General features: G+C 47.2%; 1 protein-coding gene across 5 annotated transcripts in view; it reads right to left on the bottom strand.

Annotated features, from left to right (window-relative positions):
* The window catches only part of LOC102940015 (beta-1,4 N-acetylgalactosaminyltransferase 2), a 34,020-nt gene that overhangs the window by 6,388 nt on the left and 12,948 nt on the right, over positions 1-14,684 (bottom strand). For 4 of the 5 annotated variants that reach the window (XM_037886658.2, XM_043536743.1, XM_043536741.1 and 1 more), the window contains 7 exons: positions 7,747-7,884; positions 6,655-6,761; positions 5,763-5,800; positions 4,381-4,561; positions 3,637-3,723; positions 2,743-2,930; positions 748-888 (listed from right to left, as the gene is read on the bottom strand). In XM_037886658.2, the coding sequence (XP_037742586.1) occupies positions 748-888; positions 2,743-2,930; positions 3,637-3,723; positions 4,381-4,561; positions 5,763-5,800; positions 6,655-6,761; positions 7,747-7,884 (880 nt within the window). Of the gene's footprint in view, positions 1-747; positions 889-2,742; positions 2,931-3,636; positions 3,724-4,380; positions 4,562-5,762; positions 5,801-6,654; positions 6,762-7,746; positions 7,885-9,702; positions 10,245-14,684 lie in introns of those variants that run through there. The other variant, XM_037886659.2, reaches the window with a different exon arrangement.

The following is a 14,684-nucleotide window of genomic DNA, read 5'->3' as shown; positions in this document are numbered from 1 at the left end:
TCTTCTTGTTCCTCATACCACTGTCTGTGTTTATCAGCTCAGAAACTGGAGTGTTGTTTCCACTAGCGTGGTGTAGTTGCTGGTGAAAGCTGCTGGATTGGGATCACTAGAGAGACCAAAGTTCTGGGCCAAGATCAGACACGGCATATGCAGAAGCAGGACAATCCTTCCTCCCACCTAACCTAGAGACATACCATGGAATCACGTCTCCATGGTACATTCTTTCATTGGCCCTACTGACAACACGGCCAATCTAATAAGCAGCCAAAACTGCACTGAGATCTACTCATTTCACATGGGGCACCAAACAGCTATCATCAGAAACTTGTTACCCTTCACCAAGGATTTGGGTTGGATTTGAAAACATGAGCAGAAGTTATAGGCCATCTGTTCCATAAATCCTCAGAACCATCCACTCTCTCAGGTCAACTGTCACAGCCCAAGGTGTGGAAATATTTCCCAGAAACTCTAAAAAAAACTCTGAATCAAGAAAATACTTAATGGGATCAAAAACAGCTCCAGCTGGCTTCAAAATGTTCTTACTGACCTTGGGTAAGTATTCTTTCTGGAGTTACGATCCAAGGTGAATGGGTGGTGAGGGAAGATTGTGATCCAGATTGGAGCTGTTTTTCCAAAATTGGCCAAGGAGAGTCCTGCTCTTGGCACAAACTGATGTCACTTGTCAAGAAGAGGATTTCTAGTGTTTGAACAAAACCAAGAATCCCACAATTTTTTTGCATTTCTTACCATATCCAAGTTTGTTCTCTCCAGCACGTCCAATAGTTTCTCAATTTTGGTGTTTTCGGTGAATAAGAAGTCATCGTCAACCCAGAGATAGTACTTGGTTGTGACCTGAGATATTGCAAGATTCCTTCCAGCAAACCAACCCTGGTAAACGGGAATCCCCAAGACACAGAAGGGCAGGGTCAGAACAGCTTTATAAGAAGAAAAATTAGATATATGCAAATACACACACACAAAGCTGCTTAGCTTTGTGCAAATCCCTTTTATCCAGAAACTATTCTGAAAAGGAGGGTCATCTGAACTACTGAATGAGAATGAAATAGAACACCTTTGCAACAAGGAGTGACCTTACAGTAAGACGATCACTTGCCCATGTGATAGAAGAACCAGTATATAAGGATAGTTAAGCACTGGAAGTATTTACCTAAGGAGGTTGTGGAATCCCCATCTTTGAAGGTTTTTAAGAACAGCTAAGACAACCCCCTGGAAGGCATGGTCTAGGTACATTTGATATCGCCTCAGTGCCTGGGGTGGACTAGATGACCTCTTGAGGTCCCTTCCAACCCTACATTTTTACAATTGTAGGATTTTAATTCATTAGATCAGGTGATTTTTCTACAGGAGACTTCAGTCACCATCCTATAACATCTCTCTATTTGTATAATTCCCAGGGCTCTTCACATTCCTTATGGAGCCCCAAGGTTCCCTCATTGTCTCTCCTCCTCCTATCCCCACGTCGCAGGAAGCCCACTGCCGGCCAAGGACTGGGTGGGACTGCCTCTGAAACTCGTTAATGAGCACCAAGGAAATCACTTTTGAGCAACAGGGAGGCATGCCTTCTCCCATGCTGCCAACCAATGGAGGTATTGAGAACAGACAGGAGCCTTAAACATTCATCTGATCTTTCATAGAGCATTACAGGCCAGTGAGCCAGTGTAACTATTTTTACAAAGCTTGAATTTTTACACAGTAAGATGCTCCATTCACAAAATGTGCTGGACACCCACCATTCCCATTTATATCAGTGAATGCTCAAGACGAGGCCAAAAATTCTGTATAGTCAACAACGTGTTGACTAAGTCCATGAAGATTAATCGGTTGGTAAACCACTAGGAACTGGATTAAGACCACCAACTCATCTCATATACCACTACAGTAGCTTAAGTTAAATTGCTGTGGTACCAGTGGTAAAGCCCATAGATTGACATGGAGAATTCAGTCCCCTTTGTCCCAGCTATCCTAGCTAAGCAGCCTTGGCGCGAGGTCACGGAACAATAAGTGGATATAAATTTGAACTGGTGGCCTACAGGTGAAAGATTCTGTACAACACAAACAATCCCATGAGCCATTCCACTTCGTTTCTTTGGGGGATGGAACTGACCACATAAGTCTTAAGAGTTCTTAGTAGACAGTGTGGTCCAGTGGATGGGGCATGGTGTTGAGATTGGGCCTCAGGAAACATGGGTTCTATTCCTGGGTCTGTTGGGTCACCTTCCCTTCTCTGTGCTTCCATTTCCCCTCCCATTTTTTGTCAGGCTCATCTACTTAGACTGTGAGCTCTTTGGGGCAAGGACTGTCTCTTACTATTTGTTCGTAGAGCTCCCAGCACAACAGGGCCCTGGTCTCAGCTAGGGGCTGTATGTGCTAACATAATTCAAATGCTAATAAGAGATGGTATTTTCAAGAGTGCCTAAGTGTTTTAGGAACATAAATTCCATTGACTTAAATTAGGATTTGCACTCCTAAAACACTTAGGCACTCTTGAAAATATCATCTCTTATTAGCATTTGGATTATGGCAGCACATACAGGCCCCAACTGAGTGAAAGTCAATGGGATTTGTGATTCTAAATCACTTGGAGCTTTTAATAAATCCCATCCAAAAAGGTGTGTTATTTAGGATGTGGCCTCTACCAATGAACAATCCTTCTGTGAAACGCAGGCTGGAGGGCCTGGGCTGAGACCTGTCTACATGGCCAGTCCTGTGCAAGTGACAGACCTTTCCAAAAGGCATGGTGTAATGCTCAACGTTCTCATCGATGATCTTCTCTGGGACTTCACTGTCATCGGCGACGATGATTTTTATGTCAGGGTAGTACTGTCGGATGCTCTTGATGAGGAGTCGAAGTTTGTGATAGCGCAAGAAAGTCTTCGTCGTGATAGTCACCAGGGAGCTGATCTTCCTATCTGTAACCGTAAACAGGGAAGTGACAGAGGCTTGTGACATTTTACGGCAGTTCTTTGCTTTTACTCACCATTCCTGAAAGATCTTACCTGCAGGAGAAAGGTGGGCATGTGGTTAGCAGAGCGAACTAGAACACAACAGCTGGATTCTCTTCCTAGCACAGACGGCACAGACCATGGGGAAGAGCAACAGTGCTAGGCCAGGAACCGCTAGACTCTGAACAAGTCATCCTCTTTGTCCCTACGTTGCCCTATTTGCAAAATGGAGGTAGAGACGTGGGGCATCCCACGGATTAGCTAGTGTTTGTGAAGTGCATTGAGATCCTCAAATAGAAGGCACTACACTAAGTGTTGTCGGAGCCAATCCAAGGTTTTCCCAGAATTAGAACGTTTAAAAAGGTCCGTTCATTCGGGGCTTTTCAGTGGACGTAACTTTGGAAGAACCTAACTGGCCACAAAACATTAACTATGATACTGATGTATTTAGCCCTTGTCAATTACATATGTTTTTGAATGGAGAGGCATCAGGAGACCAGAAAGACTTTAAGAAGCCCAGCATCAGGCCTAAAAGAGTAACTAACTTCTACCACAGTAAAGTCTGGAGTAAGGATTTACCATCAGCAATTGCCAGCTTGCTGGAGCCACTCCCTGACACCCCTTTAAAAGGGCAAAAGGGGTTTCCTACAGGGAGGCACTCAGAAACACTCACCTGCTCCAGGATCAAACAACTTTGGAAGGCCGGGCTGTTGGATGACCACAGGAAACTGAGCTACATGATGTCTGCTCTCGAAACTCACTGGGAAAACAAGAAAAGCAAAATAGGAAAGTTGCATCACTCATAAGTCTTCAAGTATTCTGGAGATCTTTGATGACACAGTGGAAACCTCCAAGTAAGAACCTTGATTGGAAATCCATTTGTTCCCTGGCAATGCTTTAGGCTGGAATAGATAAAAGTGGCCCCCCTGATTTTATACAGTGTTAAATGACCTTCCAGCCTCAGTGATGGAAAATGGACAAGTGGGAAACCTAGAAAGAGTTCTTTGAAAGACCCCTTCTTCCACTGACTCAAAGAACTGGATAAATTTTTTTGACAAGTACCAGGAATTCTCCTGGCTTGGCAGTCTTGCTGCACCTCATGTGTAATTAGAAGCCAAAAAGACTGAAGCCCTGATTCACTAGGAAGCAGGGCACTGAAGGGGGCTTTAGCTTCTCGAGGATGATGACTGACCTCACCAATCTCTGCCAAAACTTTGAAAGAGACAGCTATGGAAGATGGCAGCATCCTGCATCTATTTCTCTGCTCATGCTGTGTTAAATAATGGGTCTTTCAGAAAGATTCCTTCTTGGAGGTAAAGTTAGTTTAGCAGATGCTTGAAAGTGGCCTAGTAACACTAGAGAAACTGATGGAAAACTGCCAAGGATGGGATGAAGAAATCGTCCAGTCAATACTCACTCATATCTACTGCAGTGAGCCGGTAGACCACACTGGTGTACGTGACATGCTCAAGGATGAAATTCAGCAGCTCCACATCTGAGGTCAAGATGATCAGCTCTTTCTCGCCCCGTCCACTCACAACATCGTCAGAGACATCAGCAAGCGTATTGAGGGTTCCCAGAGATGCTCGCAGGATCACCTGCGTTAAGTGCCGTGGGGCACGGAGGTGGAAATCTTAGGTGTCATGGGAAAATCACAAGGCTTCCCCTCTCCTCCCTCTCTGATCTGGGTTGATCACATGGCCATCTCTTTAAGAACTGTCTTATTTAAAGGGAAAGAAGGGAGCTCTGACCCCACCACTATCCTCAGCTGGTTTCACTAAAAAGACGACATCCCCGTGGAGGTCAATAAAACAGCCACCTTCCCACCCCCAATGTACGAGGTGGTTTGGAATAACCTGTACTGGCAGAAGCCCTTTTATAACAGTATAGCTCCATCTGCACTAGGGGGGGTTGTTGCTTTAACTATGCCAGCATGGAGCAGCAAAACTTGAAGGCTGCGTCCACATGACAGACTTCTGCCAGTGTACCTATGTCAGCCAGGGGTGTGAAAAGCTGTGATCCCTGACCGACAGAGCTATGCCAGCAAAAGCCCCTAGCATAGAAACAGTTCTACCATGGAATGCCTGCCTTTGCCATACAGCTTGTCTTGCTCAGGTGTATGAGATAAGTTATACCAGTAACATCACAGCTTTGCTGGTATAGCTATGTCTGCACTAGGACCACCTTGCCAGTATGCCTTACCATTATACCTATGCGGGTAGAGCATTCCGCGAGTAGACATGGCCTGAGCATAGACCAGCCCTATGTATTTGTATAGTGCCTGGCACAGTGGGGCCCTGATCTTCGTAAGATCTCTAAGGATTTGTCTGTGCCTAGACTGCAGCTGGGATGATGCCTCCCAGCCCAGGTCGACGGACTCATGCTAGCTTCCCTCGAGCTAGCGCACTAAAGGTAGCAGTCTGGCATATTGTGGCACAGGTGGCAGCTCAGGCTAGATCCCGAGTCCAAGCCTGCCTGCCCCCCACCCACTCAGGTCGGAGCTCAGACGGCTAGCATGACCCACCATCTATCCTGCAATGTCCACACTGCTACTTTTAGCACCCTAACTCCAGTAATGCTAGTGAGAGTCTCTCTATCCGGGCTGGGATTGTAGACATACCCAAATGCTACTATACTAATACAAGGCTGGGAAATCAAGCCCACCTTCGTAATAGAAAGAAAACCTCATGAGAAATGTAAAACTAATGCACCTTTCATGCAGAGAGATCTCAAAGCATGTTACGCACTTGCCAAGGTAACCCTGGACTACAAACTTCCCTGCAACATCGTGAAATATACCTGGTACTTTTCTTCAGTCACTCCATGCAAACCAAGCCCTTGAAGAACAAAGGGAAGCATACATAAGGACAGTAAGTAACAAGCCTAAAGCCAGTGTTTTGACTCAAGTGATTATTGTTCCCTAACAAGACTCCAGTCAGCCCATCTGAACTGGGATCACAGAGCTGGATACAAAAAGAACATCAGCTCTTCTCTATGCATTTTTCCCCCCTCAATTTTATCCAGGAAGAAATCTAGAGATGTCAGTAGTATTTTTGCATTGGGGCAACTCTAAAGATTTAGGGCTAGATCGTCAGCAAGCATAAGCCAGGGAAGTCAACGGAGCTACACTGATTTACACCAGCTGGAGAGCCAGCCTTTAGGTTTCCACCACTCCTTGCACCTTATAAAAGCCAAAGATCAATAATTTTGCAAGATTACAACATCTGAAGCAATTAAATAAGTGGGAGAGGAATTTAAAACCAACTACCACAGAGCTCTTCAAGAAAGCATTTTGCAGTCCGATAGAAGAGCCGGTCTGCGCTCAGATGACAAACGAGTCAAGGGAGATTTATTGTGAAATGCAGATGGGATCTTCAGCCCTTTTCATAATTGTTTTTCAAATGCTCTGTATACAAAGTTCCACATGGTTATTATTCTAAGAACCCATCCCAGACATTTTGTGCACTTTACTGGAAGGAAACCAGATCTCTGGGTATCAGCGAATGGATTTTGAATTCAGCAGTTTTGTATGAAGGGTTGGGTCTTCAGAGTAAGCCAAGTCCAATACAGGTGCAATGAAGAACAAAGCCCCCCTATTTCATATAGAGGGTATGTACAAGAGATAAGGTCTTAGACTTCACTGGAAGTTGAGCCCATGAGCAGGCTATGAAAAGGCACAGAACAAGTATACCTGGAATCATAATCGTGTGTAGTGGCATCACCTCTACTCCTTGAATAGGATAGCTTAATGGCATGTTTGGTTTGGCTATTACTAGATCTTGAGTCATTGAGGGGTATCTGGAACAAATGCGAATAGAACAGGGTCAGCATCGGGAGGATAAAGGATTATGAAAATTGTGTTAACAGTAAAACAGTTTGAATGAGTACTTCTTTCTACCAACATTCCCTATCTGTTGGATGCTTGTGGCTGGAATTTCAAAAGAAACCATCTCCCACTGGGGCACCAAACGAAGCAACCAGATTTTCAGGATACGTGGAGTGTGTAAATTGGGTGCTGAGTAGGTCGTGGTTTAGATGATGTAATGGTGCTCACTCATGGTCTGGTTGGGGAGCATGGCCTAGTGGTCATGAGTGCAACCCCCGACTGCTAAGGGGATTGTGGGAAGGGGCCCTCCCACTCCACCAGGCTCCGACTCGGCTCCTTTGGGCTACCAATGGTCTGGCAACCAAGGCTGCTTAAGGTTGTCCTCCCTGGGCCTCTTCCTCGCATCCCTCCTGCCCCCGTTATTCCAAGGCTTTCCCGTGTTGGGGAAGTCCAAACCAAAATAAGTAAGAGGCGGCTACTATGTCCAGGGTCCACAGGGATACTTCCCTCTCTGGTTTTCTCTGGGATGGGTCCTACCTTCCCTCAGGGAGGGCCCCTTTGCGCAGCTGCATCAGATCTTTAGGCTTCCCTCTGCTCTGTGCTGCTGGAGCTATGGGCTGCAGGTCTGCTTAGCTCCAGCTCTCTGCCTCTCAAAGGAGCTAATTCCCTGCCTCTTTTAATTCCTCCAGCAGATGGAGGATTTGCTGCAGGTGTGGCGGGGCAGGGCTGGCGAAACCCCAAATAATCCCTTATCCCCTTGGTGCCCAGTGTGGGATTTGTACACCCCATCACCGATGGTAATAGCTGAAAGGATCATTTCTGCTCTCCTCCATAGCTGTTTCTTCTACCTCAGTACAACCCAACCCCAAGGCTTCAGTTCATGAGACTTTCCCACATGAACTTAGTGCCAGGAAAGATGCAGGCTGGACAGGTCGAGAGACAGGAGAGTCCCTTTACCTTTTCTGATAGTGCTCCAACTCCCTCCGTCGCCTCTCTTTAATGGAGGCAAGGTCTTTCTTATCTATATAATCTTCCATCTGGTAGACATGCACACGGTCAGCTTTGGCGCACTCACACTGATTCTTTGGAGCTAGCCTGAAGAGAGGGAAAAAAAAGAAAACCCAGAAGGCTCAGCTTGTGCAAGGACACTGGGAGAATCTGCTGTTTTGTGACCTTTTGAAAATAATATGTATATGGCCAAGCTTGGTGGGTTAGGCCAGTATCTATACGGGGCCTGTGTATATATATTAGTGATATGGGCCTAACCCACCAACCATGGACATGAAACCCTTGTTTCAAATGCACACTGGCAAAGTTCTGATCTCAGCTGGACACTACCGTCCCAGCACTGAGGGATGTTCAGCTCTGGATGGGAACATCATGACTGAGCCAGAGCTAAAAGGCGAATAGGATCCCATCCTGCCCTGGCAGATGAATGTAGCTTCCTTTGTAAGAAAGTTGGGTTACACTGTAGGACATTTGGGCCAGATTCTCAGCTGGTGTAAATGCACAGAGCCACTGACACTAGCTTTTTTTACATAGAGAGCCCAGGAAAGCTGCAGCTCAACGTAAGGGCCATAAAACAAAACAACCCCCCACCCACTCCATCATTCTTAAAACCAGAGCCAACATTTGGGATAGAGAACCAGTGGCCATGCACCACCACTCCTTCCCAGTTTGGAAAGAAGAACGCTATGAAATACTGAACTGGGAGTTAGGAGATCCAGGTTCTATTCCTAGATCTGCCACAGGCTCTCTGTGAACTCAGAAAAGTCACCTAATCTCTCTCGCTGGATGCCTCCTCCCCATGGGGAAGGGAGCAATGCTGCAAGATTCCACTTCCTGCCGGAGGAGAGTTTCTGGTAATGACAGACTGGGGCCATCTTTCCAGCAGCTAGGAGAGGTGACCACTGCCCTCCTATCCAGCATGCAGAAGGGATAGGGACAGAACATAAAGAGGAGGGAAGCTCCAAACCCACTTAAGATCCAGAACAGAGAGGAAAGAGCCCCCTGTTTCATCCCAGAAGCTAGGTCAGGTCAAACGCAACCCTCTATATCTCTAACCACAACCAGCTCAAACAACAAAACAAGCAACCACATGGGCACGTGCCTCAGGGATCACTGGAAAATCTGGACATAATCCGTAATACGCTTGATGGAGATTGTGACACACCTGGCTTCATTGTCTCCCTGCAAGAACGGGTGTCGAGCAACAATAAATCTCAGCAAGCCATTAGCAATAAAGCCCCCACAAGTCGCTCAGCTGCCTCTTTTCCACTGTTAGAGGTGACTAGAGACAATAGGGGAGCTACACATACTTGAGTTTGCATGGAGGGGCTTGTGTCTGAGCTTCCTCTTTCTGGGAACAGATCAATTATTTGCAGGTCCCTTGGCTGGCAGACTTGATAGCGCCTTAGGCAGCTCTCTGAGTCCAGTGAGAAGTTGCAAGACCAACTTTGTTTGTTAGGGGTGAGCAAGCTGACCCTCAGCAATAAATACCTTACCTGCGGCTGACTCCACAGCCTACTTCTTCTTTCCCCCACCCCTCCTAGATATTGTAACCTGCCTGCCTCCCATTCCACTCCATTGCTCCCCAAGAAACATCCTGCTACACCACATTCCCTCCTACCCCAGCCCCATGCAAGCACTGTGCACCACACCCCAGTTAATCACTCTTGTGGGTGTGGAACCTCTTTGTATACAGGAATTTAGAGAAACAAGGTGGGTGAGGTAATATCTTTCACCAGAAGAATCTCTTTCACCAACAGCAGTTGGTCCAGTGAAAGATATTACACCTCATCCACCCTGTCTCTCTAATATCCTGAGACCAACACCCTTATACCGCAAACTAGAAAGGTATTTGACAACAACGATGTAGTGGCAAGTTTGAAAGTGCAGGTACTTTACACCTACCCATCAGCATAAAGGAAAGCCAAGCCACCCCACTGAGGTCCAGTAGCAGAATTCTGGTGGGAAGCCATCGAGAGATTGAAAAATAAGGGCCAGAGTCTTAAGAAAAATAAAGCCTCAGTTAGGGGGGAAGGTGCCATGATATTTTTATAACATCCTTGGGCAAAAAAAAAAAAAAAAAAAAAAACACCTCTCTTCCCCTTACTGGTGTAGTGTGCTGTTTCCTTCCACCCCAGAAGTGGCTGCATTTCACTACTGCTGCATTCATAGGATCTAAAGTGCTTTTCAAGCTCTATGAAATGATAGGCTTATGCAACACCCATCTCTACTTCTTCTGCTTATCTAAGTCTCCTCCTTGTCTCTTGCTGTTCATGACTCTGTCTCCAATTCCTGCCCCGCCTTTACGGGGCACAGTCAGTGCTTTGCAGCGCAATTGCTGAGAGAGTAAGAAGGCAAGGCAGAACTGGGCTGCTACATGGTTATTCAGCAAATTGGTACGTTTATTGGATGGGGCCATCCTGCGCTCCAGAGTCAGAGCTTTCGTTTTAAAAGAAAAAAAAAAAGTGTCACCATTACAAAGATAAACTGCTAACGGTGGAGGAGCATAAAGTCATGTGGCATGGTCTCCTGTATCTGCAGGCAGCCCGACATAATAGTTCTGGGAGAAAATAGAAGCCTAATAATTGCAAGTTTAGTGTCAGCATCAATAACTCTGTGTCAAGGTTCCTTCCCCACTCTGAACTCTAGGGTACAGATGTGGGGACCTGCATGGAAACACCCTAAGCTTATTTTTACCAGCTTAGGTTAAAACTTCCCCAAGGTACAAACTATTTTACCTTTTGCCCTTGGACTTTATTGCTGCCACCACCAAGCGTCTAACAGATATATAACCAGGAAAGAGCCTGCTTGGAAACGTCTTTCCCCCCAAAATCCTCCCCAAACCCTACACCCCCTTTCCTGGGGAAGGCTTGATACAAATCCTCACCAATTTGTATAGGTGAACAGAGACCCAAACCCTTGGATCTTAAGAACAATGAAAAAACAATCAGGTTCTTAAAAGAAGAATTTTAATTGAAGAAAAAAAGTAAAAGAATCACCTCTGTAAAATCAAGATGATAAATACCTTACAGGGTAATCAGATTCAAAACATAGAGAATCCCTCTAGGCAAAACCTTAAGATACAAAAAGACACAAAAACAGGAATATCCATTCCATTCAGCACAGCTTCTTTTCTCAGCCATTTAAAGGAATCAGAATCTAACGCATATCTAGCTAGATTACTTACTAAATTCTAAGACTCCATTCCTGTTCTGTCCCCCGCAAAAGCATCACACAGAAGAGAGAGAGGCTTTGTTTCTCCCTCCCCCCAGCTTTTGAAAGTATCTTGTCTCCTCATTGGTCATTTTGGTCAGGTGCCCAGCGAGGTTATCCTAGCTTCTTAACCCTTTACAGGTAAAAGGGTTTTTCCTCTGGCCAGGAGGGATTTTAGAGGTGTTTACCCTTCCCTTTATATTTATGACACTCTGTCACTGCAAAGTAGAGCAGGCAAGACAGCAAAATAAGTAGCATATGATCTGCTGCAAGCAGGCTTTTATCTTTGTTTTGGCATCTCACCTTGGGGGACCTTGGCTGGTGGGCAGAGCTCGGCTTGTGGGCGGAGCTTGTGAGGACACTAGTAGGCCCATCCCACCCCATTAGACTCCAGGCAGGAGAGAAATTGGAGCTGCTGTCTATTGCACACTTCTACCCGATAAAGGACACGTGAGGTTTGTTCCGTGTTGCTCTACTGAGGCCAGATTTTTCAACAGACCTCGGCACCCATTTAGGTCCCTGAGGAAGTGGTCAGACTTTCCAGAGCGCTCAGCGCAGAGTTCGGCACGTTGTGCGCTGATCTTTTTGGAAAATCTGGACCTTAGCATGTAAGGTGCTGGAGAGTGAGATCTTCCAAAAGCAGGTAGAGGCCAAGCAGCAGTAGGGCGGCCTCTCCAACCCACCCTGCCTCAGCCTTGACTAGAAGGGTCAATAGGAATGACAGGGAGATTGAGAAGACTCTATGGCTCACTCAATCCTTATGCCAGCTAATGCCAGTTGCAGCAGGGAGGTTGTCTTCAATAGACATATAAAAGAGTTCCTGAGAACTGGACTCAGACGTACTGTCTCATCTCACCCAGGCCACTGAAGAAAATTCATGTGGAAAGTATTTTCACTTGCTACGAGCCCAGCATGGATTCAGTCCAGAGACCTCACGGTGAAAGACTCCACATTTCCTGTCACCAATCCCCCAAGCCCTCCCACTTTTTACTGGCCGTAAGGGCGAGCAATTGAGGGGGTGGGGGTGGAGGGAGCGGAGAGGAGTGAGTGGGGATGGAGTTTTGGGAGGGGAGGGTAAGAGGCAGCATGGGGGGGGGGCGGGAGGGCATGGTTCGGGAGCTAGTGCCCCCCCCCCCCAACTATTAGGAAGCTTCCGCTGCTCCTTCCCCAAGCCAGATGCTTGTTTTGGTGCTTATTATATACAGCATTATTGAAGCCATGTTGATCCTAGGATATTAGAAAGAGAAGGCAGGTGAGGTGATATCTTTTACTGAATCAACTTCTGTTGGCAAGAGAGAGAAGCTTTTGCGCTTACACAAAGCAGGCCTGAAGAGGAGCTTTGTGTAAGTGTCAACACTCGTCTCTCTCACCAATGGAAGTTGGTCCAATAAAAGATATTCCCTCACCCCCCTTTGTGCCTTTGTTTTCCGTCCCACACTTAGTTTACCTTGACTCTTTAAATCATATGCTCTTCACACAAGGAATTGGTCTTACAATATGTCTGTGCAGCAACTAACCCAATGAGGCTACTGTAATAATAATAACCAGAAAGACAAAGGGGGGGGTGAGGTAATCTTTTATGAATCAACTTCTGTTGGCAAGAGAGACAAGCTTTTGCGTTTACACAAAGCAGGCCTGAGGACGAGCTCTGTGTAAGTGCCAACGCTGGTCTCTCTCACCAACGGAAGTTAGTCCAATAAAACATAGGTTTCAGAGTAACAGCCGTGTTAGTCTGTATTCGCAAAAAGAAAAGGAGTACTTGTGGCACCTTAGAGACTAACGAATTTATTTGAGCATAAGCTTTCGTGAGCTACAGCTCACTTCATCGGATGCATACTGTGGATATGCATCCGATGAAGTGAGCTGTAGCTCATGAAAGCTTCTGCTCAAATAAATTGGTTAGTCTCTAAGGTGCCACAAGTACTCCTTTTCTTTTTTCAATAAAAGATATTACCTCACCCCCCTTTGTCTTTCTGGTTATTATCAGGACCCCCAAGTGGGTCACGACCCTGTTTTAATGGTATTGTCAGGGCTGGCCTTAGACTTGCTGGAGCCCGGGACCGAAGCCGAAGCCCGAGCCCCACAGCCCGGGGCAGAAGCCCGAGGGCTTCAGCCAGGGCTGTCCTTCAGATTTATGGGGCCCTTTGCAGTATTCGAAGGGGCACAGCCACAACCCCCACCCGCGGACCCCCAGAGTTCCCCCCCCATTGCTGACACACACCAAGCTTCATACACAGCAGACGCTGCGGCAGTGGCTCAAGGCCACATGGGGGCTGCATCTTGCCAGAGCCCACGGCCCTCCAGCAGCTCCTCACCACTCCTGGCTCACCATGAGCATTTGGACAGGAAGTACCAAGCAGTAATAACAATAATACAAGTGTGAGTGTGAGTGTGAGAGAGAGAGAGCCAGTGTGTGTGTGTGTGTGTTTGTGTGTGACACTGTGTGTTGGGGGACTGTGTGACTGTCTGACTGTGTGTGTTGGGGAGAGTGAGACTCTGTGTGTGTGTGTGTGTTTGTGTGTGTGTTAGGGAAGTGTGAGAGACCGTGAGCGCACGGTCACCTTAAGTCCCCCTCACCCCGCCGCTTGGCCCAGCTCCCCTCGCTGACTCATGTGGAAGTTTGGCTCCTCCTGTCCTGGCCCCGGCGCGGCCCGGCCCCCATCGGAGGCCAAGCGACGCAGGCAGGCAGGGACTCTGCTCCAGGCAGTGGTGGGCCGGGCCACCATGCTCCCAGTGACCGTCCATGCCGCTCTGGGCTCCCCGGGGCTGGGGCAGCAGAGCCGGCTGAGGAGCGAGTGAGGGTGGGGCGGGGTTGGGGGCGGGGAGAAGCCCGTCAGCCCAGTGTGGGGGAGGCGCTGGAGAAGAGAGGATTCCAGCAGCGGCCCGTGCGGGGAATGGTGCCCCACATGTCTGGGTGCCCTACACAGCCGCATATGCTGCATATGACTAAGGATAGCCCTGGCTTCAGCCCTCGGTGGTGGGGCTTAGGTTACACACACACACACACACCACCCAGGACAGAGCGGCTTGGGTGGGCTCCGACTTCAGTCCCCCCTCCTGGAGTCGTGTCGTAATTTTTGTTGTCAGAAGGGGGTCGCAGTGCAATGACGTTTGAGAACCCCTGTACTAGACCACACTGCCCCTGACGAATAGATTTCTGGGAGGAAGCTGTAGCTCTGTTTTCCAATTGCTTGTGAAATAAAAGGCCAGCGTTTCAGGCTCATTTTCAGGAATGAAGTCAGAGTTTAAGGCCAGACAGGATCATGAGATCATCTTGCCTGACCTATGTATCACAAGGCACTAAACACCACTCGGCCACCCGCACCCCAACAACCAGAATTAGACCAAAAGTACTACAACCCAGTGTGTGCCACAGGCAGAAAACAGGAAAGATCAAAGTGCATGGGAGGGATCAATTTGTCCCATTATCTTTTATTATTCATTTGTCTTGGGGCCATTAGGTGTTGTGTGAAAACAAAGATGCAGCTGAGCCACGTGGTAGAGAGAGAGAGCAGCTGCTATTTTGCCAGACAACAACAGGGAAGAGGAAAGAAAGGTCATTTGAATCCCATTTCTACCTAGCTATTATTGCATCAATCATGATGGGTCTACTTAAAATCGTTGCGAAATCCCACATTTTTTGCAGGTGGGTCATGGCATAAATAGCAAATTTC

Source organism: Chelonia mydas, chromosome 27 (assembly GCF_015237465.2).
Source record: "Chelonia mydas isolate rCheMyd1 chromosome 27, rCheMyd1.pri.v2, whole genome shotgun sequence".
Classification (NCBI taxonomy): domain Eukaryota; kingdom Metazoa; phylum Chordata; order Testudines; family Cheloniidae; genus Chelonia; species Chelonia mydas.
Note: the sequence above shows the minus strand (reverse complement) of the source record. Positions and strands in the feature narration are given on the sequence as shown.